Source organism: Ascidia mentula, chromosome 6 (genome assembly GCF_947561715.1).
Source record: "Ascidia mentula chromosome 6, kaAscMent1.1, whole genome shotgun sequence".
Lineage (NCBI taxonomy): Eukaryota > Metazoa > Chordata > Ascidiacea > Phlebobranchia > Ascidiidae > Ascidia > Ascidia mentula.
The window spans coordinates 16,070,608-16,081,888 of NC_138571.1; the positions used below are offsets into that span (position 1 = coordinate 16,070,608).

General features: G+C 35.9%; 1 protein-coding gene across 1 annotated transcript; it reads left to right on the top strand.

Annotated features, from left to right (window-relative positions):
- The first annotated feature begins 3,596 nt into the window (after positions 1-3,596).
- On the top strand, positions 3,597-7,437 carry LOC145906384 (uncharacterized). The gene is made up of 13 exons (XM_082993799.1): positions 3,597-3,748; positions 4,233-4,336; positions 4,449-4,593; positions 4,678-4,895; positions 5,083-5,206; positions 5,272-5,378; positions 5,512-5,648; positions 5,737-5,869; positions 5,967-6,093; positions 6,158-6,339; positions 6,389-6,497; positions 6,559-6,659; positions 6,904-7,437. Exons 1-13 carry the CDS (start codon positions 3,670-3,672, stop codon positions 7,015-7,017), a joined length of 1,680 nt encoding a protein of 559 aa, XP_082849925.1. The 5' UTR covers positions 3,597-3,669; the 3' UTR covers positions 7,018-7,437.
- Positions 7,438-11,281: the final 3,844 nt, after the last annotated feature.

Consider the following 11,281-nt stretch of genomic DNA (forward strand, 5'->3'; position numbering starts at 1 on the left):
TTTTTAGAAGAGCATTGACCTATTTTTTTTACCTTGTGGTGCCACAAAGGATAAACGAAACATACAACATTCATTATATGGATTGTGAAATGGGTCTTTTTGCATATGGAAAAGCCATTGCGAAAAAAGCAGATTTCAAAAGCGAAATCAATGTAATATTCCACAGAGCAACGCTGTGATGACAATTTCCGTTAAAACATTTCCCACGTGTACATTAACCATCGTGGGCAGTGAATGCAGCCTACCATGAAAAAGCTTCTCATCGTTAAAACAACAAACTTTGTCTCCAAATTAATAACAACGCATTATCAATATTTTGATGTATGGTTGCAAGCAAGCGTGTTGCTTGACCACTTCGTATTTTACAAAATCTTCTTTGTTTGTGGTCCATCCAAGTTATGAACAGAACATGCAATGCACACCAGATAATGTCCTGCAGCATTGCGCAATAATGACGTGACAGGACATGAATTTTGTAATGCTGTTACATCATTTACTCAAATTTATAGGTAAGACGAATTAAAATACCAGTACAAAAACTAATTACTTGGTTCTTCTTACTTTAGTTGCCATAAATAAGGATGACGAAAAATCTCGAAATTCTGAAAAACGTAATTGCGGGATGTGTTCCTTGTGTAACTTCGTTGTGAGGGTGCAAAACTTTTTAAGGTACCGAAAAATGATTATTTATTTACCCATGCTGTATACGGATTTCGTATTGTACGGAATTCGTACCTTGTATGGATTGTGCAATTGTTCTTCTTTCAAAAGTGTAATCAATGCAATATTCCACAGTGCAACGCTTTCATGACGATTTATGTTAAATCACCGCCCACGTGTTATTTTACCCATCGTGGGCAGTGAATGCAACCTACCATGAAAAAGCTTCTGATCGTTAAAAAAAACTTTGCCTCTAAACAAACCATTGACAACATTTTAATGCATTGGTTGCAAGCAAGCTTTAAACAAAACCTACTGCTTCTAGTATGAAGCAGAGTGTTGCTGCGTGTTTTAAATCTTGACGCTACAGATTCTGTTGGTTTGAGAACCTTGCCAGATAAAATGAAAATTGTATATTACGTTATGTTCTCAGAATTATATAGCTGATGAAGCTGTAAAGTATACAAGAATTAGATGAAATTTGATCATTTCAGAAGAAAGAAGTGTTTTTTTGTGGATTATGCCCTACTATGTGTCGAAATAACTATGGTAGTAATACGTGGTTTCAGAACGTAACGATACATGGGCCGTTCTTATTTTTTGTATATGTGATTTTAAGTTGTTGGCGGCGGATTGGAGTAACACGGAATAATGTTTGTACTTGTATGTTATAATTACCAACCAAAACTCATGATAATAGCGGTGGTGTGTTATAAAAGCATATAGGGAGTCAACATGTTTTGAACGGTGTTCCGCTATTTAGCACTTAAACTGTGATGCCCAGAATGCGCCAGAAAGACAAAGATTTCGTGAAAAAAAAAATTCAAAGCAGCTTGGTTGCTATGCCAGTGAACCTTGATCAAAATACGATGACTGTGATGGTCAAGATTATAATTTGAGTTATTTATGATATTGGTGGCTGGCGTTTATTTTAAACGATTAAATAATATTAATATTTCGCTGCAGAGCATCAGAATTTTGATTTATTATTGATGATTAGCGTTATTGCCAGACTCAGCTATCAATGATAGTTGCGCCATCAACTAATTCATCAGAATTTATAGGACAAACTGCACACGTATAAGGCAATGGCATACCTAAGTGCATCACAAAACGTTGTGTGTGATTCCGGTAAAGATTTGCGGTCTCTGATTGCAGTCTGTTTTTTTTTGAAAAACAGGTTATTGACGTTGGTAAAATAATCATGGTGATGACCGATAGCGTACCTTAAGTTTCGGTTGAGTGTCAACAATTACGGCAAGTCAGACTAACGACTTTTGCATCTAGGTGTTTGGACATTCAGTGAGAGAATAAGATGTGATGAAAACGTCACAGAAGCTAGCAGTAGCGTAGCCAGCCCAAAACGTGGTGGGGCATTCTGAAGTATATGTTACTTAGTATAAAAAACTTGGAGTTAAGTAGTGTGAACAGAAAAGTTGATATGCTAGTTATTGAGCAGACGTTTTAAATACCACTGTGTTCATCATTGGTGCTAAGTAAGAATGAGTTAGGTTCTACTGAATAACAAAGGCTGCGCAGTAGCAGTGCGCGTGCAGACCGCGTGGTTATTTTTTTGCTGGTTGTGTTGCCAGTTATTTTGGCACATTTAAATATGAATAATTCCATTAGAATGAGGACTTAGTTACAAAACTGCGTAATAGTTTGCTGACTGTGCTTTGCAACAATTAAAACGTTTCCTGGTATTATGATAATGCAACTAAAAGATGTGTTGTCACAACGGACAATTTACTGAATAAGATCGGTCGCAAAACTGTTCGATAAGTGCGTTAGAATTTGCCATAATGTGAATTTGTCTACATAATGAATGTACAATTGAGAGTACGTTTGCAAAAATTGCGCCGATATAACATCACCAAGGCGAGTTACGAAGTAGTAAATTTGTTGGAATATTTGAAAGGTTTTCGCCCTTGATATTTACGCCAGAAGCGTTTCATCCTTGTATTACACCACCTTTTTTAAACCAATTCATACACAAAATTGTTGCAATCTAAAAAAAAACCGTGTATATACAATAAAACGAAAAGCTCACAGTAACGATATTATAGACTATGTCGATGGGATGAGAAATGGACGCCATTCGGTTAGTCCATTGGAGCATGTTAATCAAAACCATAATTGATTTGAAATTGACACAAAGACAGTTATAGCAGTGATGAATTACGTAAATTTCCAAACGATTAAAATAAACTCGTTTAATTCACAGTTTGGTTTTTGATTTGAAATCGGTAGTCAACATTCATGCCAGGCCGAGCTAACAGCTCTACGCACAGAACAGTGATGTGGGGTCCAAAGACGCATTAGCTAGGAATGGTACAATTTTGTGCTAATTTTCTTGCGATATCGTTAAATTTAAAAATTAACTAAATTACCCTTATCTACGTTAGATTTAATAAATAAAGAAGGTTTTAATTATGTGTTTGGCAACTGGCAAGGTCAATTATTGCTATTGAAAGGGGGGGAATGTGCAATTACGACGATTGTTAATGTCAAATGATAGAAAAACCATAGTTTGTGCACGAGTAAAATTGTAATTTATAATAATTTGAATCAGAGTTAATTATAGCAATGGTGGATGGCCTTAAATTCTAACGATTGAGATAATATTCATTATTTCGCTGTAGAGTATCGGAAATTTGATTTATTATTAATGATTTGCGTTATTGTCAGGCTCAGCTATGAATGATATGCGTACAAGAGATGTTGGCATTGTAGCAGCAATTTGTTAGTGACTGGTGCGCGACAAATTCTAAAGAATTCAGATGACAAACTGCACACGTATATTGCAATCACATGCTGAGTGCATCACACAGAGATTTGCGGTATCCTGATTGCAGTCTGTTGTTTTTTTCAGTTTTCTGCTGATGCGAAGCCTACGTTTTCACTGCTTTAAAATTTTTCTTTTATGTTAAGTGGCTTACTACAACTACGACGTTAGCTTAAGCGGTATATTGCGCAAGATAGTGGATTCACAACATAAACTATATCGTCATGGATGCAGGATCGTCTATGACGTCAAAGGGTGGAATCGAACATGAAGCAACTATGTCAACAGACCAAATGATGACAAGTAAGTTGGTTTAACGTGGTATCAATGCTTGGCGTGGTCTTCTGTTTATTTCCCAAAATTAGATACAAATGTTGATGCGACCAGAGATTGTTAATGGGGTTATTCTGCACGATTAAAGAAAGTCCTAATTTATTTAAAAAAATATCAACATAGGGAAACGGCAATCATATTTATCATTACGCATGATCACCTTGGTGGCACCGAGTATACACTATTAATGAAGAAAAAGCGTTTTTGAATTATATAATTTAAAATAAACGTGCTGCTTCCACTGAAATACAACGAATATTACCTCCGTTGCTTAGACCACTCGTTTAACAAAGCGGGCCCACGTTGTTAATATTTTGCAATTTTACGTCGTATGTAGGACTGAGGTTTCGTACCGATGGGTTTGTCACAAACTGCAACGTTGGCTCCTAACCATATGTTCTTTTTCCGTAAACAGACGTTGTTACAAAATGTTTAGTGCCTTTTTTTCTCTAAGGTGTTACAAGCGATTACAGTGAAAGCGCGGGGGTTGATGAAACTTGGTTTCGATATGATGTTAATGACAAGGGGAAACTTGGAAAATTCTTCATCTTTAATCAGGTAATTGATAACTGAAGAAATGACGGAAAAGTTTTGTTAACGACAGACATTTTAAACATCAAGAAAATAAAACTAAACTTTACTAAACATCTTTTAAGTCTTGTTCTACCAGACTTTTGAGAACACATCCGTTGAAGAAAGACGTGGAACAAACCAGGACGAAGAAAACTTGACCAGGATTGCCACAGCCCTAAATTTTGATGTCGAAACATTTAAAGATAAAACAACCGATGAAACATTCAAAATACTGAAAAGCTGTCAGTATCTTTTTTGAGATTTGCAAATCTCTATGGCGTTTGTATTAACTTCCTGTTGTTTTTAACAAACGTTTGTATGTTTAGTTTCTGAAAAGTATAAAGATGAGAGCTTCTCGTGTTTTGCGTGTGCGTTTTTTTCCCACGGAAGAACACAAGAAGGATGTCAGGAGATTGCAACATACCGCCTTGAGTCGGGAGGTCGAAGAGTCATCGACTATTTTAAACTTGAAGATGCGTTGAAGTGTTTTACGGATAATAACTGCAGTTGTCTATCCGGAAAACCCAAACTTTTTTTTATACAGGTGACAATATCAAGTTCATAATTTTAATGTAAGAAAATAATTTACTAGAATATTTGTGCAGACACTGACCAAAAGCGACGTAAAACTTTTAATGAATGGGCACTTTTCACGTGCGTAATAGTTGCGTTTGCTAGTAACTTAATGGACCAGCAAAAAATGATGTGTTAAATTTTCTTTATTGCTTTAGGCATGTAGGAACACAAAAGAAATTAAAACGCAGGAGGCAATGGAAACACCTGATTTAGATGACGTAAAGGTATTGTCCGTTGCACCAGAGGCCCATTTCTTCGTTGCACAATCAACACTTCCAGGTTACTCTTATGTTTAACTGTATATCACACTGTGTATTCACACTGCCCATCCCACTTTTTTACAGAAAGCGTATCATTTCGCTACTCAGCATCTGGAAGTGCTTTTATAAAAACTTTGTGCGAAACATTTGGAAAATTCTTGGAAAAGGATAAAAAATTTACTCCCGAAGAGGTGCAAAGCAAATGTTTGCGCAACCAAAAAACAAATATTGATCTAAAGCAAATCATAATAAAGTTCATCGTGATTGTCTAGCGTATTGGTAAAATCAAAGCATGTTTGTATTTTAAACTTGCCTTTGCCTCAGGTCTTATGCGACACGAACGCCATTATGTCCCTGACGGAACAAGAATATGTGAAGACAATGGAAAATAAAAACTATGAGTTTACAATGACACAACTGGCACCATTTACATCTCAGTTGACAAAAGACTTTTACTTTGGGTAATCATTTTTATTTGCTTACGTACTAAGTAAACAAAACAAACGAAATTTGTAAAATAGATTATAAGGACTATGTTAATTTTTGCAGAAATAAGCATGAAAAAAAGGAAGAAGAACGGGGTTTCATTGGTACCAGCAGCATTAAAATGCGCGAGACGAATTTCAGCAGTCTTAAAGAGCACGAAACAAATTCCAATTCATTTTTAATTTTTTGCTCTGAGGCAAGAGTTTCTAAAATTGTATTGTCTTTTTAATCATATTTTTGATGTATGTACTGCATTTGCAAGCTGCAGATTAAATACAATTGCGTTTTTACAGAAATACGAAAAGGCTTATGGTAAATTAGACCAAAATAATTTGTCCAACACAGCGAGAAAGATGGGATTTGTTCCCAGTGAATTTTGCTACAAAGATAAAAAATGTCTATTTCAACAAATAGAAACATGTAAGTGATAAATATGTTACATAATTATTTATGTATGGAAGACAATTTAAAACCAAACATTTAGATTTTAGCACAACAAACCACGAAAACAGCAGCATATTTCTCTTTGCTTTGCTCTCCACCAACGAAGGTAATGCCTTTGACAATGAATGGAAATACGATCCAACCATTGGGGAACTGCTGAGTGCATTTTCTACTAAGAACCGCCCTCAATTAAAAGATGTTCCAAAACTGTTCTTTTTGCAGGTGCGTTTTTGCGGGGTAAAACATAAAAAAACTAAAAATGTAATTTAAGGTTGCTAATCCAACTGCGATCGACGATGGAAACCCAGATGAGAATAAATTTCCTTTCCCTCCTTCTAATAACCCATATGCTGATATGCTGATTGTTCATTCACGTTCCAGTGAGCAGAAGTGAGCTTTTTCGCGATAAACATTTTAATAAATGTTTTATTATTATACTAGAGAGTTATTTCAACTTCCAAGACAATGGTTGTATGTCCATTTTTGTGAACATCTTGTGCAATTGCCTTCTTGAATATCAAGACCAGTTGGACATCATGCACGTAAGATATCAAATCAATGTATTGAACTTATAGAAGCTTTAAAAACGATTTTCATACCTCCATAAATGGTCAAAGTGTTTCCTGCCATTGCGCCAAAGAACAATGTTGAATAGGCCTGGAGTTAAGTAAGTAATATATCAAAACGCCAATTTTCCATGTCGTGTGTGTATTCATTGTATTTACACCATAGAATAAAACTAAAACTGAAAAAAAAACTGAGCATAGGCATATTACTGTTTTGTAGATATTGAGGCGGGTGAACTACACATTGACAAAACTGAATCTACAAAACATGGCCTTGGTAACATCGCAACTCAGACAGTCGATAACCTTGGCTACAAAACCGAAGATTGAATGATATTGTGATGTAAATTGGTAAACGTGTACCTGCTTACATTGAAGAAAAATTGTACATAAGTTTGTTTTCTTTCTTTGGATATCATTTCTGATGTGCTGTTGCTGACGACGCGAAATATTTTTTACACCCTTATAGAGGTCATTTATATTGCAATTGTATGTGTATTTTACGATAAATATGAGCTAAGGTAAACAAGAGTATCATTGGTTCTACACATTTCCTGATGATGATGCGTTGGTCGCAACGTGAACGCAAAAATATTATGTGTATTTTGTTTGCCTGTAAACTTCAATTTATTGCTTTCGCTTGTTTTGCTGCACGAAATCTAGTAAGCTTATATATATTTAGAAATACTACTGTTACATGTGTTTGTGCTAAGCGTTGCTTGCCTCGAGTCTGAACCAAAAGACCGAGGTCAGTAATAAATGTACATAAATTTAGAAACGACTAAAACCACTACATTTGAAGTAGTTTTGTGGAATGGGTGGGTGGGCCTGCTGCTGCTGCTCTCACGAAAGTCAGAGTTCTCACGTGTCGAGGGATCGTTCAGACAGCGTTGGTGGCAGACCTGAAAAAAGGAGCATCACAATTTACTTGCATTACAAGCTTAACAATGCTAAAAGCTTCCTTCCACAACTCATGTTGACGTAGGCAACTTGCTGCATTTGTTATGATGTATCACCTGGTACCAATTTATAATGTTCGATGTAAATAAGAGTTCAGTACAGTGGTGCAAAATCGTGTCGAATTAACTCGTAATTATAAGGGATTCAACCTTGCTTGTCACTGTCACTACGTATGTGCCATACGATGTAGTGAAACGTGGGTTCGATACTGATTTCCGTCAAGCTATTACACCACCGCATTTGCTTAATCTCCTCAACTTTAGCCAACGTGGGCCACACAGGCCACATCCAATGAAAATAGCGTTGTTCGTAACTCATCATTCTGATCACTAACATTGCCCAAATGACAGCAAAGTGGTTACATGACCATATAGCTGACAAGATTGTTATCAGTCATACCAAAGTTTCACTCCAAAAGACAGCATACCATTTTTGCAGAACCTAAGAATGACAGAGGCATTTCTTAGTTGAATTGACTGTAGACACTGTTAATCATGAAGCTTTTCTGAGGAAGTTGAAGTGAGGAATTAAGGGACCTCCTTGTATTTAGTGTTTATTCGCGTAGTCCACACGAATGATTTGATTGGAAATGTGATTAAAATTCAATGTTACAATGTAGCCACAGCAATCTGTTTGCTATAGGATGAGGTGAACCAAAAAAAAACTAAACGCTGAAATTATTTCCGAAAGTTATACGCCACCGACGCTCATATGGCACAACCAGTGCTATTTTGATGAAAAACCTTAGCCTTTCCATAGAACCATTGTTTTAATTGTTCACGGATCACGCAATTAGGGCACTTTGTTATTTGCATTAATAATATTTACAACAAAAATGTTAAATATAGAAACGAACTGGACACCCGCAGTACATAAAATTCAGGGGTCTTTAACTGTGTGATCACTGACTGACACTTTGAAGTGCACACGTTACGTGCATGTTTAAGCAAACACAAACGCCATCAAATATTTGAAGCCAAATGTTTGGAAGAAAGTTAATGAAGACTCGTAATAAACTGATTTAATTATCGCACAGTGATAAACAGCATAAAAAGTGCAGTGAACTTAAATTGCGTACAAAATGAAAACTTCATGAAAATAAATGAAAAATATACGTGGCACAAATTACTCAAACTTGTGACAATGTCAATAACCAATGACAATGCACAAAATGAAATGCGAAAACGACCAATTTACAAAAATTTACAAAAATTTACAAAAATTAAAATTTGAATGGAAATTCCTATAGTTGTAAATAAAGTTATTACAGAAAATTAGGACAAACTATAAAAACATAGTCACTCTTGTTGATCGTTTGTCTTCGTAGCCACCGTCACCTGTTGTGTGAGGTGTGTTGTAACAAGCGGGACGTCCACTAAACTGATCCGCGACATCCTCAAGTTCACTTGTTGCATAATCTGTGGTACAATGTATTTACAGAAATTAATTTTGTGTCGGGAATACTTCTAGATAAGAACCAAGGAGAAATTGTTTTGTTGGACTTCTTGTCAGTTCTGGAAGCTTTAAAAAGTTAATGCATGTTTTCCAACCGGTGGTACGTGTGCCACTAGCGGTACGCGACGGCATTCCAGGTGGTACGCTCGCTATCCGTAATTTTATGATATAGTTCGAATTTAAAAAATCCTAAATGATCTTAAAATGTTCGTTACTTAATCACCTAGGTTACTTCGTAACACTCAACAAGGTGCAACCACAAAAAGGTTAGGAAACACTGTTTTAATGCAACTAATTTTGAGGTAAGTATAGCCTTCCCAGGCTAACGGGCAACTCTCGCTAATCTAGACATCCCCTTACTTGTTAATTTTGTTCTTTTCTATAAAGCACGTAAGTAGTTTAATCAATTTGTTAGCGATTACCGACCGTTTGGGTATAAACACATGCACGAGGTATACATTTAAACGTTAAATAGCTTCCTTCCAGGATGGATTGCAAACGCATAGCGTAAATTAGTGCGCTTAAAAATGCATTGCATGCACGAAATTTTGATGGTTTTAAAATATGCTGGATGGATAAAATGGGACAAATTTGTACAGGAGATTTTCCTTGTGCAATTCAACAAGCAAATATTATTCTGTTTTTGTTTGTTAAAGGACTAGTTTTCCTTACTTGCAAAATATCCAATTTGTTTTGGAACTCAAGCAGACAATCGCACAAACTGCAGACGAACACAGATTTGCGTGTATTTTCTCCATCGTCGTCATAGCGGCCTGCACGATAAAAAATGTCTTACTTTCGCCCTTTTATTGTTATGAGGAAAAAAACAATGTACTTACCTGAACGTGAGTGCGTAACTAGAAAATCAGCGTATGTTGGTTGAATATGTTGGTACTTTGACATGCAGCGAATGCCGTCTAGACACCCATTGGTATCATCGGAGGTAAGGTTACAAGCCTACAAAACCGAAATTTACAAACAGGTCAATGCGTCACGATTCGTCATTGATTACGTGTATGGAATTGTACGAAACTCGATTTGGACATAGTGTATGAGGCATTGAATTATACAAAATACAACAGCTGGTGAAATAATTGCAGTTTCTATCTTCCTAAATCTTCGAAGCATACTTGGATAAAGAGTATTTTTGGAACATTTATCAGTTGAGGACAATTTACCCCGTCAAAATCAGTCATCAGAGAGCCAACTGTAAAATCATCGTATACCAATCTTCTCCCGTGTCATTTTTGTCATTCACAGTAAGCACGGCACAAAGAAATACGCTGTAAGTTTCTCCATCTTTCGCATCATTGAAGTCATCATCGCCAACATAATACACATTTTTTAACATAATTTTTAGATTACTGCAATTCTTGGATAAAATATTCTTTACATAATGCGCTGACGTAAATAAGCAAAGGCTTCAAGCGCTAAACTGTGGCAGATGCAATAAAAAATTAAAAATAGGGTCGTAAGAAGATTGTACTTCGGGCCAACATTCACCGAGCTCTCCGTTCTGAGATAATCACAAAGTTCTGTACCATGTCATTCGTACCTTAATGTACACTGTCATACATATTTAAAACTCTGGTTACTTACGTGCTTTAATTTTTGCTGTCCTGTCTTCTGCGTTTTTGTACCTTTAGGTTTTGTGTCATATGAACCGAAGTTTAGCGGAAAACGACATGAAAGTCGTCAGGGAAAAAATCAAATGCATTAAAAAGGAAATTGCGTCAGTCACAACACAATTAACCAAGGACATTTGTTTAAAGTAAGTAGTTAATAAAGAAAAAAATACAACATTTGTATATGTTACAAAATTAACGCATTCTATTTCTCCGCACATCCAAAAACTGAAGTAAAACCAATTTTTTTAGTGGAAAGGAAGTTTCTTTAACAGTTATTGATCAAAATGTTCAGCACGCAAACTCAAACCACTTTTTGATTTTATCCTCCGAGGTATTATTAATTTTTTCACTTAGTAATGTTGTGAATGCTCGATATACTTCTGTACAAATATGACAATCCACTCATAAGTTATATATCGCTGCGTGTTTAGAGTTACCACTCAGCGTATGGTTCTCTGGACAAACTGAACTTTCATGAAACTGCAACCAAAATGGGTTTTACCACTCACATCATTTGCTACAAAAACGCAGAAGACAGGACTGCCAAAATTAAAG